At 35.7% G+C, this 17,655-nt stretch overlaps 2 protein-coding genes and 1 long non-coding RNA gene across 5 annotated transcripts; 1 reads left to right on the plus strand and 2 right to left on the minus strand.

The window, feature by feature from the left end:
• Nucleotides 1–845: 845 nt before the first annotated feature.
• Nucleotides 846–5,870, minus strand: LOC130989293 (uncharacterized). 3 transcript variants are annotated; one of them, XM_057913253.1, is made up of 14 exons: nt 5,413–5,870; nt 4,754–4,891; nt 4,548–4,629; nt 4,006–4,082; nt 3,748–3,848; nt 3,522–3,648; nt 3,272–3,388; nt 3,104–3,189; nt 2,914–2,980; nt 2,634–2,712; nt 1,951–1,982; nt 1,550–1,693; nt 1,358–1,458; nt 846–1,275 (listed from the first exon to the last, which is right to left on the minus strand). In XM_057913253.1, the coding sequence occupies exons 1-13, from the start codon at nt 5,566–5,568 to the stop codon at nt 1,423–1,425; spliced, it is 1,242 nt and encodes a 413-aa protein (XP_057769236.1). In that variant the 5' UTR covers nt 5,569–5,870; the 3' UTR covers nt 846–1,275; nt 1,358–1,422. The 3 variants fall into 3 exon arrangements, with proteins under 3 accessions (XP_057769236.1, XP_057769235.1, XP_057769237.1); XM_057913252.1 differs by having other exon boundaries at nt 1,951–2,042; nt 5,413–5,868; XM_057913254.1 differs by lacking the exon at nt 5,413–5,870 and adding an exon at nt 5,017–5,285 and having other exon boundaries at nt 1,951–2,042.
• A 5,560-nt stretch (nt 5,871–11,430) lies between these two features.
• LOC130989297 (SKP1-like protein 1A) lies at nt 11,431–13,452 on the minus strand. Its single transcript, XM_057913259.1, has 2 exons — nt 13,007–13,452; nt 11,431–11,768 (listed from the first exon to the last, which is right to left on the minus strand). Exons 1-2 carry the CDS (start codon nt 13,328–13,330, stop codon nt 11,595–11,597), a joined length of 498 nt encoding a protein of 165 aa, XP_057769242.1. The 5' UTR covers nt 13,331–13,452; the 3' UTR covers nt 11,431–11,594.
• A 1,389-nt stretch (nt 13,453–14,841) lies between these two features.
• Nucleotides 14,842–17,263, plus strand: LOC130989298 (uncharacterized). The gene is made up of 2 exons (XR_009090557.1): nt 14,842–15,730; nt 16,029–17,263. It is a non-coding gene; the product is annotated as an uncharacterized LOC130989298 (long non-coding RNA).
• Nucleotides 17,264–17,655: the final 392 nt, after the last annotated feature.

Here is a 17,655-nt window from a genome sequence, read left to right on the forward strand (position 1 = left end):
GGAACGATGGGGACTAGTAATGATAATGTGATCTGTCAAGCTTGTTCCTTCCAACTCCTAATTTTATAGTACAGTAAATTTAAATTGACAACAAACTTGTGGACACTTCTGTAAATCTTAATTATTTACTATTAATTCATAATTATTATTTAATAAGAGGCAATATCTCATTCTAATAAAAAGTCATATAGTAACAGGAAGTTATAGCCATGCATGTAGATAAAAATAAAGAAATAGTAATTATTTTTTACTTTAATCCCTTTATACAAAAAATTCGATGATCACATGAACTTTTTTATGTTAATTCGTGTAAGAGTGTTTGATTACACAAAAAGTTCATGTAAATTAAATCGTGTGTAAGCGTATAAAGATATAATAATTCTATATAGATAGAATTCCCTTTTGTTGTATGAGAACGGTTAGAATTTTATATGATCTCATTTAATAATTCTCAATTAAATATACTTTATCCGTCCATAAAAAATGGGGTACAATTACTATTTCTGGCGTCCATAAAAATTAGGGCACTTACCCCCATTTTAATATATGTGCTCATATATTTCTCTTATCCTCTATCCTTAAAAGTAACTTTTATTTATAAAAAAATTATTTTTAATTCAATTTCAACTGCTCATTTTATGTAATGATGGAACTCTTTCTTTATTATATGAAAAACACCACCCATTTTTATTAAAACTTGTGCTAAAAAAATATGCCCTGCGAGGACTAAATTTACAATCAAATTTTAGTTCAATCCTAATAAAGGTTGTCTATATTTTGGAATTAGTGGACCCTAATAAAGATTAATTAGCACACCCCCAGTCCCACTTATATGCAACACGAAAAACAAAATAATTATAATCAACAAAAAAAAGCCACTGTAAAAATACGTACAAAATTTAATGAAACTAAAAGAATAGTATATTCCAAAGCAAAAAAAAAAAGGGCAGCTATAAGTGTTGGGGTCCGTTAAAAGTCCAACAACTGACAAGATTGGCCCAACAAATCCACCCACTGATAGTTTGGGCCATCCTAGGATGCTTCATTGATTTCAAATATTGTTATATTTTTAATTCTTGAATCATTAACGTACGTCATGTGTGCTCACTTCGTAATAAAAATTCATCTGAATAATACACTGCGGAAATAATAAGATCACCTTATTTAATTACCTGTTAGTTTGACTTGTTGCTAGAGATCATCAATCACATCACATGAAGAAAAATGACAGCAATCCACATCCATTTAAGCAGCAGTTTCTTCTTATCACAATCGCTAATTCATTGAAAAACAAGTTCTGTCACAAACGCAACTTGATTTTCTTCAGGAATGAAACATGAATCTGATGAAATCAAACCTTGATACTGTCATATGTGAGAAGGGGATCTCCCAGATATTCTGCATTGGAACAGGTTGGACCGTTCACTTGTGCACGAACCGCGTTATAATCCAGTTTATCTGTAAATGGATGATGCATGGCAGTTGAGGATGGTTTGCTCTTGATGGTCTAAAATGAAAAATAATGATGTCAGTTTTGGACAACACTTACAATGTTATTATCATGAGAGTTGAGGTAGAACCCTTGAACAAGTATGACTATTATGTTTGATGTTACGAGAATGAAGATAGCCAGAGAATGCTTTCCCATCCACTCGAATGCACAAGTCACGCGCCTCCAGCCATAAACATCAACCTGCGGCAAAGGACATAAAATATAAGCGAAGAAAAATCAAATCAAACTATATGTATGTCACGCATGGTGTGTAATTTTGATTTTGGACATCTCTGTGCAAGCCATTCTCGTACTCGTCCCATATCTCTTATCGTGCTTTCTTCTTCGTCTTCGTATCTTGTTGTTCTTTACATTCACTTGTGGACATAATGTGAAGAACAATGTTTTGAAGTATCTTGCAGAAGAATGACAAGGTGCGTACGTCGCGTGATGCTTACCAGTGCATAGAGTAGGCAAAAAGTGATTCCAGCTGCAGAAGAGGTAACCATCAAATAGCTGATTGTGTATAAAGATTTGTTAAGTGGTATACCTGAAGGCAAAGAAGCAAGAAAGCTGGTATGAGTATGGAGCCCATCTATATTATCAGTCTCTCACCATAGCAGATTATATTGTGTAATTTTCAATTATGTATTTGCTGCAAAAATACATTTTAATGGAAAAATTTAACATAACATCCACATCAAATATTAAACTTTTTATCCTGCTACAAGAGGTCAACAGCAGTGACTTGACCATAATTTATTTGACAGAGTAATTGCAAAGACACCACTGCATCGATGTACTCAATTCTATCTAAGTGGGAAAAATCCTGAACAACGATAGATAGTCGTCTAAGAATGTGAAGAAGAGCTCCATAGCAGTTTGATTAGTATTACAACATACGTGGAAAATAACAATAGAGTAATGGAGGAAAACTATGTCAGTAGCTAAGGCTGGTGGTTACATTCAACGCAACATTATCATTTATCTGGTCAATGATGATCGTTAACTGAGCGACGAAAGTAATGCTCAAATATGTATGTGCAAAGCATGCAGATTAAGTCTGCAATGAAGAAGTACAATTTTGAATTTATAACATAAATCCATTCATAAGAACTTCTAGATTGAAGAATGAACGTACCTACAAGGGCAAGTAACGAACCCAGGCACATCAATGAAACTGAGAATATGGCCCAGGTCCATAGCCGCTCTTTGTGATCCTGAGACATAATAAAGTTAGCTTAATGCAAGTAACAGACATGCTTCAATCTTGAGCTAAACCATTATGCTATAGAGTGTCGTATTTATATGTGACAGATACAATGAAATTTCATCTCTCTCCATTGATTCTAGCCACAACAGTTAATCATGTGTTTTGAGTGCAGGCAGAGCAAAGAAATCAGGTAAATCTTGTATTGAACCTGAAACTGTATTAGAATGTGTCCATAGTGGAGTCCGATAATGCAGCTCGCTGCAGCTGTCAGTGAACTGTAAGTACACAGGATCTACATAAGGAATTATAAATTAAGATTCGATATAAACAGATATAGAGTAACTAACCAAATAGTAACAATTTATCAAACAATGAAAACAATAAGTATTACATCTTACCTCAAAATACCTTCAGGATCAAAAGGGGCGTGACACCATGAGGGTGAAGTTTGTGGGACTTGTCCGTCACCAGATATGCTGCATTCCTACATTTAGAGAGCACAACTATGACAAAATGTATGAAAGGGTGTAAACCTGCGATTATTATGGCATTGAAAGCGAGCACACCTTTAGATTCCTGTAAACGGGCTTTGTGTAGAGATGATAAATTCCAAGAATGTCACGGTCTATCATTCCAGCAGAGTTGCATGCAGGACCGAGATCTCCTCTTACAGAACATTTAACCTGTGTTTTAAGAGAACTCATTTTCCTCCATTACACTCATCATCATGGGATAAACCAACAGACTGCTTAGATGTACAACTAATATCACAGACTAAGGATAAATACTAGAGAGAGGGAGAGATGGTTTAGTTACCAAATAAACTGTGTAATTACTTGCTGTCGCCATGGAGGAATCCGATTGCACTACAAATTGCCAATCCGGTACATACAAGCCATATAAGAGCCCTAAATACACAACAGACAGCAACAATACAACACACCTACAAAAAGTGGATTCAATAGAAACTACAAGAGAACTTCTTCGATTTCGATTTTCATGCAGAAGACTGCAAAACATAGTCATGCGAGTCTTGACTCACCATTGCCAATTATAAATTCTGCGGAGACCTTCGCTTCTCGACCTATGAAATGGAAGCCATAATTCACATAATGCCGCTACAACATATCCGATTGCTATTCTCTACATGAAAGACAAAGAAATCTGCAAGAGTTAATTATGTATACAGATTTTTTTTATGTTTTTATTGTTGTATTCCTGTACGGCTGCACCTATTCCTATCAGTTCCTGATCAGAGATAAGAATTAAAAAAATAACAAATTAGCCAAGCTAAAAAAACCTGTAAAATTCCAAACAGTCTTATCTTTTCAATGTCCACACCATATGTCAATGAAGTAGTGCCATGAAAGTATCCTCCTGAAATGAAGTAAACCTATGAATATTATCCGCCCATCAGCAAAGTAAACAAGAATTAAATGAGAAATATTGAAGTAAATCACGACAAATTATTTTTGCCAATAAAACACAAATGAGACTGTAAAGTGACAGCATTGCAAACTTCAGATATCGCACTATACCATTATCTATTGCCACAGCAGTCGTCCATAATCTATTTCATCACTTATTTACTTCCCCCACGGAAAAATCCATCTCTTTTTACATTGTCTATTATTAAAATGGTTTCTCTCCTCATCTCTTTATTTAATAGTCACTAAACATATTTTTATGCTATAACCTTCTTAAAAAAATGTTGAGAACACACCGTTCTCCTTTTTTAATTTGCAACTTCTTCATACCATTATTCAATGATGTTCCACATACCAGTAAATAAGCATCACAACTAATAACAGAAAGATCCAAAATAAGAGTAACTTAATATACCCTGAAGAAATACACCAAGGATAAATAGTTTCAGTGCTCTAAGGAGGGCCTTCCATGTAGCGTCGACTCTATTAGAAACTTTCTGCGAATTCAAACCAACAATATCCTTTCAGATTGAACAAAGATAACTGTAACAGGTTAAATGAAATACCTACCATATAATAATTCCTTCAATAAGAAAAATTAAATAGTACAGACAAAGTTACCTTGTACACAATGGCCACAGAAATTCCAGCTACAAAAAGGAAAAATGGCATCACGAAGTCTGCCAAATGGAGACCGTTCCACGGAACATGAGCAATAACTGGGAAAATCGAGCCAGCATAATCTACAAGCATCATTAGCTGAAAGGAGATGATTACTAAAGTCAACACAAGAAAAAAAAATGTTTAAAAATAAAAAACAGATAAAATAATCACTTGGTAAACTTAAGTTGATTCGTAAAGAAATTCAGCCATTCCAATCACACGTTTACAGCTCGTTAATCTCATGCTCAACTTCTTCGTACTCCATTACTCACGCCGAAAATTAGAACACCGCCTATACTGTTTACCTAAATGTTCTTCGACGCACATGCAACAAACATTGAATCAAAATTAAAAAAAAAAAAGTTTCTGAAGAGATTTTCTATTTAAGTTTCTACTTACTCCCAAAAACAACTTAAAAAATGATTCGGAAGTACCCGATGCAAATCTAACTACAGCTAATCAACTTCAGAATTCGTTTTATAACTGATCGCATCATTATTAAACACGCCAAATTGAACATAATCCAACAAAACCTCAGCAAATCAACAGCTAGCTCATCTAATCCACCAAAATACGCAAGCTAAAAGGTGAAGGTAAAGAGAGAAAATGAGAGTTACAAAAATGCAGAGGCCTCGGAAAACATCGAGCGAAGCCAGTCGAGCAGGTTTTCTCTCAGCAACAGCGCTGCTGCTATTACCCGGCTCCTCAAGCTCTGTCGCCTTCTCCTCTCCAGCGAGGCGCCGCCGCAGCAACGGCTCATCAATCTCCGCCATTATTCCTGCTTTTTTTATGGAACTCAATTTTTTTTGGAAAGTGAAAATGCAAAGTCAGATAATTTTTATATGCCGTCTCAGTAAATATCACCGGCGATAAATTGATGGGAAAATCGGAGGGAAAATGAGAGCTGCGATGAAAGCAAGGTAAAGAGTAAACAGGCCCACTGCCGTCGCGCCACGTGGCAGGAGCCTATTGGATGGAAACATGATTGCGCGAATGTCCCTTGCTGCCCGAGCTCGTTTCTCTTTTGGTGGGACCATCATAAAATGAAAGCAACTGCGATGTTTAGGTATTGGATGTGAATGAGATGTGACAATTTCGAATACCTAAAGTATTTTTATAGCCATGTTTCATAAATATATAAGTTATATTGCTCTACGTTTTAATACACAAGTTATATAATTCTTTTTCACTGAAAATACTATTATACACTTCTTTATTTATTTTTCCACAAAATAGAAATTCAAATAATTTATTCCCTTCTCTCTCTCTCAAAATTGAAATTGACAGCCATAGCTCACCGAAAAAAACTCGGCCGTCCGACCCGTTGCCGCCGTCGAAGCGCAGCCACGCTTCGCGCTGTCGCCCACGTCGCCCCATCGTCGTCGAAGCCCAGCTCCCGCACAAACGCCCAGGTCACGTCGCCCCGTCAACGTTCGTCGCCGTTGAAGCCCCCCTTTTCCGCCGCCAAACTAGGGCTCAAAGCCCAACCCATGTCGTCTAACCCGTCGCCGACCCTTGTCCGCCGCCTAACTAGGGCTTAAAGCCCAGCCCCTACTGCTGCAATCCGCCGCCCAGCTCTTGTCCACCGCGAGTACACGATGGAGTACTCGATCGTGTACTCGATCGATCGTGATCGAGTACTCACCAGAAATTATTATCTTCTCTATTTTTCTTTGCTAAATTTATATTTTGTAATGTGTAGGTCATTGCAATTTGCAATGTTGGATTTCATTGCGTAACTATACGCATTGACTTGAGTGCGTGGAAGTTTGGCTATAATATTTGATGATTGAATGATAATTTAGTTGATTATTATATTTGATGGTTTAATTATAATTTGCACAAGCGCATAATTCGTTAATAATTAGATGTAACATAATTTTGATTACAAATCTCGAGAAAATAAGTAAAATTGAAAATTGTGCATGATGTACACCGAGTACTCAATCGTGTACTCGATGGTGCCATCGAGTACCATCGAATACACTGAGTACTCGATGGTTCCATCAAGTACACCACCGAGTAATGAAAAATAATAATATTTTTTGTATTATTTTTTTGGATTAATTAACAAATAAAATGTTATGCCGTTCGTACTCTAAACAATGAAAAAAAATCATTATTCGATACGGTACTCGGTAGTCCATCGAGTACACCGACTATTTGATGGTGCTATCGATGGCGTTCTTCATCCAGTACTTCATCTAGTAGTGAAGAACAATGATCGCCGGAACGCTTCATATCATTAAAAATAACGAGAAAAATAGCAAAATTGAAGATCGTTCTTCACTACTCGATGGCGTTCACCATCGAGTACTCGATTGAGTAGTGAAGAACAATGATGATTTTTTAATCAATTATTGTGATTTCAACCCACGTTTCTTGTTTGTAACGTTAACGAAAGTATATTTGGCTATTATATAATACGGTGTGTGATAATCATTCTCGGAAATCCATGTTTCAATTGAACACGTGACACATATTCTAAGTTTGAAAATAAAAGTCCACACTATGTCTTATGAAGTAAATATACTACATTTCAATCATTTACTATATTGCAATAGCTAAATATACTTAATATGTTTATTTTACATTGGATTTAGCATAAGCACGTTACTTAAGATCGACAGAACGCTTCATATCATTAAAAATAATGAGAAAAATAGCAAAATTGAAGATTGTTCTTCACTACTCGATGGCGTTCACCATCGAGTACTCGATCGAATAGTGAAGAATAATTATAGTTTTTTAATCAATTATTGTGATTTCAACCCACGTTTCTTGTTTGTAACGTTAACGAAAGTATATTTGGCTATTATATAAAACGATGTGTGATAATCATTGTCAGAAATCCATGTTTCAATTGAACACGCGACACATATTCTAAGTTTGAAAATAAAAGTCCACACTATGTCTTATGAAGTAGATATACTACATTTCAATCATTTACTATATTGAAATAGCTAAATATACTTAATATATTTATTTTACATTGGATTTAGCATAAGCACGTTACTTAAGATCGATGGAATGCTTCATATCATTAAAAATAGCTAGAGAAATAGCAAAATTGAATATTGTTCTTCACTACTCGATGGAGTACTCGATGGCGTTCACCATCGAGTACTCGATCGAGTAGTGAAGAATAATTATGGTTTTTTAATCAATTATTATGATTTCAATCCATGTTTCTTGTTTGTAACGTTAACGAAAGCATAGTTGGCTATTATATAAAACGGTGTGTGACAATCATTGTCGAAAATCCATGTTTCAATTGAACACGCGACACATATTCGAAGTTTGAAAATAAAAGTCCACACTATGTCTTATAAAGTAGATATACTACATTTCAATCATTTACTATATTGCAATAGCTAAATATACTTAATATGTTTATTTTACATTGGATTTAGCATAAGCACATTACTTAAGATCGATGGAACGCTTCATATCATTAAAAATAACGAGAAAAAGCAAAATTGAAGATTGTTCTTCACTACTCAATGGAGTACTCGATGACGTTCACCATCGAGTACTCGATCGAGTAGTGAAGAACAATGATGATTTTTTTATATTTATTATCAATTATTGTAATTTCAACCCACGTTTCTTGTTTGTAACGTCAACAAGAGTATATTTTACTATTATATAACACGAGGTGTGATAATCATTGTCGGTATTACATGTTTCAATTGAACATGTGACACATATTTTGAATTTCGAAATAAAAGTCCACACTATCTCTTATGTAGTAGATATACTACATTTCAATAATTTACGCAAGTGTAATAGCTAAATACACTTAATATATTTATTTTTCGTTGAATTTAGCATAAACATGTTATTTAAGACCAACAGAATGCTTCATATCAATACAAATCTCGAGAAAAAAAGAAAAATTGAAGATTGTTCTTCACTACTCGATGGAGTACTCGGTGATGTTCACCATCAAGTACTCCATCGAGTAGTGAAAAACAATGATGATTTTTTTTTCAATTATTGTGATTTCAAACACGTTTCTTGTTTGTAACATCAATGTGAATATATTTGGCTATTATAAAATATGATAGATGATAATCATTATCGGTATTACATGTTTCATTTGAACATGTGACACATATTTTGATTTTCAAAATAAAAGTCCACACTATCTCTTTTTTTTACTTGGGGGATCCACACTATCTCGAATGTAGTAGATATACTACATTTCAATCATTTACTCAAGTTAAATAGCTAAATACACTTAATATGTTTATCTTCATAGAATTTAGCCTAAACACATTACTTAAGATCAACGGAACGCTTCATATCATTACAAATATTGAGAAAAAGGGCAAAATTAAGATTATTCTTCACTACTTGATGGAGTACTCGATGACGTTCACCATCGAGTACTCCATCGAGTAGTGAAGAACATTGATGGTTTTTTTTAATTATTGTGATTTCAATCAACGTTTCTTGTTTGTAACATCAACGTGAATATATTTGGCTATTATAAAACACAATAGATTATAATAATTGTCGTTATTACATGTTTCATTTGAACATGTGACACATATTTTGATTTTTAAAATAAAAGTCCACATTATCTCTTATGTAGTAGATATACTACATTTCAATCATTTACGCAAGTGCAATAGATAAATACGCTTAATATGTTTATTTTTCATTGAATTTAGCATAAATACGTTACTTAAGATCGACGGAATGCTTCATATCATTACAAGTTATGAGAAAAAGAGAAAAATTGAATATTGTTATTCACTACTCGATGGAGTACTTGATGGCATTCACCATCGAGTATTGAAAAAATTGATGGATTTATTATTATTATTATTATTGTGATTTCAATCCACATTTCTTGTTTGTAATATCAACGTGAGTATATTTGACTATTATAAAACACGATAAATGATAATGGTTGTCGGCATTACATGTTTCATTTGAACTTGTGACACATATATTGATTTTCAAAATAATAGTCCACACTATCTCTTATGTAGTAGATATACTATACTTCAATCATTTACTCAAGTATAATTGCTAAATACACTTAATATGTTTATTTTTCATTGAATTTAGCATATACATGTTATTTAAGACTGACGGAACGCTTCATATCATTATAAATCTCGAGAAAAAGAGCAAAATTGAAGATTGTTCTTCACTACTCGATGGTCGATTGAGTACTCCATCAAGTAGTGGACGCGAGGGTTTGAACAACGCGGCTTCGACGGGACCAACATGAGGCGGGACGCGAGTAATGGTGATTGATGGGTTAGTGGAGAAAGAGAGAGATACGAGAATTGGGACGTGATTCATGGGTAGAGAAATAGAGACGTGATTTAGAGAGAGACGTGATTCATGGGTTGGCAGCCATGGTAGAGCTCGAAACTCAGCTATGACAGCCATAGTACAGCTCAAAACTTAGCCATGGCAACGTTTAGAGAAAACGACGATGCAGACAACGGCTGGACACGGCGACACAAACGGCGCCTGGATGCACGGCGGCGACGCGGCGGACGACCACTACTGGAACTCGCTAACAACCATTGCTGGAACACACAATGCGGCGAACGGCCATGGCTGAGTTAAGAGGAAACGGCAACGCGGTCGACGGCGATGCGGACGACGGCGACGACGCGAACGGTGGCGCTGACGACGTGGTGAACGACTGGAACTCACCATCTTTGAGGTAGAAACGTTGAAGAAGAAAGAAATAAGAAAAAAAAAAAGAAATTGTAAAATAAAAAATGTGTTATTTAAATAAAATAAAATATTAAATAAAAATATAAAAAAGTTAAAGGATATTATAGTCTTTTAAGCTTAAAATGGTTGTCTAACTTATGTATTATAAAGTGGGGCTATAAAACTTATGTTTTTATGAGAAAGTGTTATATGTGATAATTCCGACAAGTATTATATCTAGAGGTTTACAAAATTAGAGAAATTAGTTGGGTTCAAAAAAATTCAGTTTCTTCTTGCTACCGAAAGACAAATTTGATGGGCTAAAGATATCGCAATATTTTGTACATACACCATTTTGATTTGTATAAGCTTTATATACAAATAATTTGAGGTGGGATGTAATAATCTTATTTTAAGCCTTTAGTTTGCATCATTAATAAAATGTATAATTAAATATTTTTTCCCTCAAAACTAGAATTTTTTTCCAACCCTAAAAATATCTCAAATTTTTTTAATCTTAATATTTTATCTATCAAAATTAATCCTAAAAAATAAATAAATCGTAAATCACTTAAACTCAAGATAAAAGCGGATACATAGAAAATTTGATATTAGACACATGCTTAATAGAGCAAAAGATTGGTACTATACATAAACGGTGCTTTGCCCTGTGCACATCTCGAATAACATCTTCATATTTCTTCCATCATCAAAAAAAAGGAAAAAAAATGGTCTAGGAAGATCATGATGCTTAAATTATTGTCTATTTTGATACAATATATTCGATCAATGTGCAAATAAGCTCGAGAAGATTTTATTCAAGAACTTATTTTCAATAAGTTCACAATAAAGGATTCATTTTGAAGGAGTATAAAATAAAATATTAGCAAACTATGGATGATTTTCAAACTTTTAAAAACAACTAGCATAAAAAATAAAAGAACGGATAACAATCCAAATAAACCTTGCCATGTATAATAATTAAACAGGTCATGACAACAAAATAAGACCGATTAGGAGACTAATAATGTCTTCAAGATGATAAGATGCTACTTATGTACTAACTGATATAGAATGTTACTACTAGATAGACATCATCAAGCCCAGGCAATCACTCAAAGGCCCAAGCATTCTCACGACGAACCTCTTCTTCCTCCTCAGGGGTGAAGTCATTCTTTATGTTGAAAGTCTTGCGGATTTCCTCTGGGGTCTTGCCCTTGATCATATCCGCCACAGTTTGGCATGTAAGGTCGAGAAGGCTCTTGATGTTGAGGTAGTTTGCAGCCTAGAAAGAGGAAAAAATTTACACAAATTCAAGTATTGCTGTGCTGCGTCTCTAGCTCAGTCGAGAGCCATAATGAGCAAAAGAAATTATGAGCAACTAGCATACACATTAAGTAAAATACATGCAGCTAAGGAGTCATAAGCTTCTCGAGGAATAAACCAATTTTAAGACTAAATCAGCAGCTCTGGCTCATTAGGAAGAGAGCCACAATGAACAAAAGAAACTACATGTAGCTAAAGGGTCATAAAAAGCTTATCATGCAATAAACCAATCTTAAAACTATACAAACAGCTATAGCTCATTCGAAAGATAGACACAATGAACAAAGGATGCATTAAACCAAATTTAAGACTATGCTCTAGCTCATTTGGAAAAGAGCCACTATGAACAAAAGAAACTATACATGTAGCTAAAGGGGTCATAAGCTTATCATGCAATAAACCAATCTTCAGACTATACAAACAGCTATATCTCATTCGAAAGATATACATGTAGATAAGGAGTCATATGCTTCTCATGCAATAAACCATATTTAAGACTATGCTCTAGCTCATTTGAAAGAAAGCCACAATGAACAAAAGAAACTTCACACAAATAGCACAGACATCAAGGGGGTTCGAGACATTAAGGGGGGAAATAGGAAACTATTATTGATCCTCTTTTAAGTACCAAAAAAAAAAAAGCATAGACATCACATTAGGCCAACAATACATATATATGGGGTGTTTAATTTTATTTTCATGATTGACAAGAAAAAGGGTAATTATATTTAGCCTCATTATCAGGATTTCTCCAATCCATTTCAATGGGATATGAATCAAGCAAAATTAGTTCAAATTATCAAGGGATTTGGAATATTGCCAAGTTACAATAGAATATTCTACACTATTTTTTATCTATCTAAGATGATCCTAGAAAGTAAATGCCTCTAAAGGATCATAAGCTGAAATTCAAAAAGATCCCCAATTCTGCAAACCAGAAAGTTTTTGGCCTATTTGGCAAGTTAGCATGACATCTGAAGAAACAAACTAAAATAAGCATATATTCTTACCATATTAGAATTTAGAACAAAAAAAAAAACATCAAATTATAGGTCACAAACACAGCACTATGAGCACAATACAGCGAAAAAGCCTACGGATAAGAGCGAGAGAAGCCGAAATCAACGTACACAAACGATAATGGCAGAAACGCAAAAATCAGCTAAACCTAGGGGCAAAACAGTCAAAATGAGTTACCAGAATGAGGTCGAAGAGCGTCCCCTGATCAACCTTCACGAACTCAGCATCAAATGACTTGAGGTCCTCATCGCCGCCCAGCGAGGCGCCGTCTCCGGTGGCCTTAGCGGCGGCTTCCACGTGGCGCCTACAGTACTCGATAACCTTCGCGAGGATCTTCGATGTGACGTTGGGAAGCGGGATGCTGGTGTCGGCGCAGTCGTCCTCGATCATGTGCTTAATCGTCTGCGATTCCACGGCGACCGCCTCCTCCACCACGAAGGTCTCGTTGTCGGAGCTCTGCAGCACGATCATCTTCCCAGACGCGGCGTCTGCGCCAGACATATCGGAATTCTATCGAGATTTTGGCAAAAACCTAGAGAGAGATTGTTATAGAGAGAGAAAAAGTCGATTTCCAAGTACAACCGCTTTTGCGAAGTATGGATATATATATAGACGAGTTTCAGTCGGTAAAGCAGGGCGACTTTTTCTCTCTTTTTATATCTTTTTTTTATTATTATTCACTTGAAATCTAGATATCATAAAAAAACAAATCGTCCAACTATTTTTGTACAAATATCGTAACTATTAAATTAAGTGTTTGTTCCGAATAATAAGGAAAATTTACTTTGATGTAAATGGTATAAAAAATAATTATGTTTATCACTGAGAATTGAGATTTGAGAAGGCAAGTGAAAGTTCAAATCTTTTTTTTTTTAAAGTAAATCTTTATTTATTAAGTATAATGTATATAGTTATAGACGCGAAATTTGTGTTAACGACATAGCAATTATTATTTCTTGTGTACTACGTTAGTATGTATAAATAATTAAAACTAATTTATGAAGCATTGCGAACCAAAATAATACAGTTGTATATAAGATTATTTAGAATATCCAAACATACATAATCAAAGTTTAGTTCACAGGTTATATTTTCATATCACGTCTTTCAAAAATCTTTTTTTATCTACATATTATTTCTTAATAAGATATTATTGATAATCTGCTGAAATAGAAATATTATTAAAAGAAAAAAAATTGAAACCCTTGAAAACACAGGCGCAAACTATAAGGGCAGATCCTCGAGAAAGAGGATTCAAACAAAACAACGAAAAAACAACAAAGAACAAAACGGGGCGGTGGCGGAAAGTTAAACCTCAAAGGCTCCGGCCAAACCATCGCCCCTAAGCAACCGACCTCAAACCCCGAAACAGAAACACCCAAAACCCAAAAATCAGAAACCGCAAAAAAGCCAAACAGCTAGACAAAGCTTAAGCAAGCAAGCGCCAGAAGCAGCAGGAGTAGGGAGGCCCCACAAAGACGCCCAACTCTACAGAAGCAGCCGCACCAACACAAAAGCAAACCACCCTGAAATCAGCTGCAACAAGGAAGCTCCAGAAACAGCAGGAGCAAGGACGCGCCAAGAAGCCGCCTAAACACCAAAGCACCACAGAAGCAGGAGCCAGAAACACTAACCCAGAAACGTAGCACTCCTGAAACCTGCAAACCAAAGAAGAAACAAAAGCAGCCGAGCAAAATAGAGAGAACACAAGAACGAGCCCGACCACAAACCCCAAAAAATCCACCGAGGAAAAAGACCCTTCCAACCAAGCCCAAAACAAGCTCCCAACTACCACCTCCAGAACAGAGAAAGAACACAAGTGATTCCAAACAATCAAATAAGTCTCAAACCAGACCAAGTCTCTCAAGAAACTACAATCCTCAAGAAGTGTGCAAAGCTAAGGCTTTGAGATGCAACATCAAAATGATACAGTTCAATCCGATCAGACCCAGTTCTTCACTAGAAGCGAATAAGATACTATCATTATATAATACGGTTTGAGAATCTTGGCCTCTCCTTAATTCGGGGTCCTACGTGACATCTCTAATAATTCACCATTCAAAATCCCTGCAATTCTAGAGCCTCTAGCTCAATTCTCTATCGCTGACGTGGCAATATAATTTCAAATAAGTTAGGTTATTTATATTATTTAATTAAGTTATTTTATTTATTATATCATCACAATTAAACATTCTAATCATTCGACCTTCTCCACCAGATTTCCCTTCTCCTCTCCTCCATCAAATTTCCACCGCCGCCACCTGCCACAATTCCTTGCAACTCTCACTGCCAAGCCACCTTCGTCGCGCCGGCCACCACCGAGATATGTCACCTCTCTTTTCCCCGCCAGCCCTCCGATATGCCGACTCCCCAAAATTGATTTGGGGAAAATCAGAAATCGCCGACCGTCGCCACCTGCCACAATTCCCTGCAACTCTCACTGCCAAGCCGCCTTCGTCGCGCCGGCCACCACCGAGATATATCACCTCTCTTTTCCTTCACCATGATTCACCCGCAAGCCCTCCGATCTGCCGACTCCCCAAAATTGATTTGGGGAAAATCAGAAATCGCCGGCCGCCGCCACCTGCCACCTCCATCTAATTCCCTCCATTTCGCTTCTCCACACAGGACTTTTCCCCCACCCCCGCCGTGATTCTATGATATTTGGCGTCTCCAGACCAGACTCCCCTTCCTCCCGCTGTATTTCGCCGCAGTCCGGCCTCAAGTCAGCATTGTCGCCCCTCTAACCTTTCTGCCGCATCTCGACGTCAGACTCCCCCCTCCTCCGCCCACGATTCGTAGCACTCCGGCCCCAAGTCGGCGCTATCCAGCGCCAATGGCTGCCCGGCCGCATGCATCTAAGCGCCGTCGACCACCGTATTGACCCCTTCCTCTAACATGGTAAGTATTAAAGATTACGTTTGACTGTTTGAATATGGAATGATTAATGCTTAATTTTAGAAATAACAAATTTTGGAAATACAATTATACAATTTACCTTTCAATCAACAATCAGCCAATTTTTAGGTATAAGTTTAAACATGGAAACTTTGTAACCTAGATTTTTAGCTATAAATTCATTAGTTCAAAATGATAAATATTCTAATGCTTCGAGTTTTACAGGTTGCTACTATTTTTTGGTTGTGTTTCTTCTTCTTTTTCTTGGTATTGTTATAATTCTTACATTCTGGATTTGCAGGAATTGTGATTGTGCAAGCGAAGAATTTCACTTTCGAAATCTCTTTTTCCAAAATTGCCAAAATCCGTATTTCAGGTATCCATTTTAAATGAGGCTAATAAAGGTCCAGTTTATTTGTTGTCTTTCTTATTCTTTTGCTGCGTTTGTTGTTCTTCTTTATCTTCACTAATAGAAAAGATTAATATTATTATCTGCCCCAAGCAATGGTAATCTCTTCCCTTCTCCAAGTCACTCTATATTTCCATTCTTAGTGTTATAAATATTGGTCAAATATGAAAAGGTTCCACCTTTATTGATCACGCTTATTGTGTGATTTTTTTGTTGGATTGTAAATGACATTGGTCCTTGATTTAGTGAACTTTTAATTCAATTAATGGGTGTTGTGGTGTTAACTGGTCACTCATTTCTATTTGTGATTTTTCGTTTGTGTTTTTGTTTATTAGTTGAGGTTTAGTAGACTGCATTTCTTGGATGGATAATTTATGTGTTGTTTTTTGAATTCATAAGTTGAAATTGAAAATGTTTGGAAATTAATTAGTACACTATGTGCGGTATTGCTCAATATATTGTTGTTCGATTACTTTTGAAGTTCCTTTGCATGGGATTTGGATTTTTTGAGTAAAAGAGTAGCTCTTTTGATTTGTTCTATTTCCACGAGGGTTACAAAAGATGAGGGAAAGAAGAGGAATTAAGTGAACATTTACATTTTAGCTAAAGATCTGCCTTGCCATCCAAATTATGTGCATTATACACTACGTTGCTTTAACTTTTCTTTATGACACTATTATTGATTGTTTTGTCATGTCGACGCCGAGAAGCAACAGCTCCCCTACCTCTCAAGTCTCGACGGGTATCCGACGGGTAGCGGGTGACGAGTATCCGACGGCCGACGGGTAACGGGTACCCGCGGGTCGCGGGTATGGGTGGCAAATAGTAGTGTACAAGAAGTTGAAATTTTCTTTAAAATTTGCTGCAGTTTCGTGGGAATTTATTTGTTGGGTGATTTATTGCATTTGTTGGGTGGTTGATTGTAGGATGTCGACGCCGAGAAGCAGCAACGCTCCTACCTCTCAAGCCTCAGCGGGTATCCGACGGGTAGTGGGTGGGGGTATCCGACGGATAGCGATTAGCGGCTGACCTCTTTAATTTATTTTTTCATTTTAGTTTGATATGTAATGTAGACTTATGTCATGTTCACACTTATTTTATTGAATAATATTCATCATTTATAAATATATTATGAAAGGAAAGTGAACTTTTTATTTATAAACTATTACATCAAATAATCTCCATAATTTTATAAATATATTATGAAATAATTTCTACATCTTTTTTATATAAATTATAACAGTAAATAATACCCGTCGAAATTCGACGGGTTACACACTAGTTGATAATCAATACATTAAACTTAAAGTGTTACTAAGTTTGGCTATATGGAGACCGTAAATAAAACTAAACTAGATTCAATTAATAAACTTTATTTTCGTGTGTTAGGAAAAGGAAAAAATATCGTCGCGGAAAACTATGAATTTTCGTGTTACACTATTAATATTTTTAAGTATTTTTCATTTTATTTGATTTTAGTATTATGATTTAATTTGAGATTATTATTTTTATACGTAAT

This window comes from Salvia miltiorrhiza, chromosome 6 (genome assembly GCF_028751815.1).
Source record: "Salvia miltiorrhiza cultivar Shanhuang (shh) chromosome 6, IMPLAD_Smil_shh, whole genome shotgun sequence".
NCBI lineage: Eukaryota > Viridiplantae > Streptophyta > Magnoliopsida > Lamiales > Lamiaceae > Salvia > Salvia miltiorrhiza.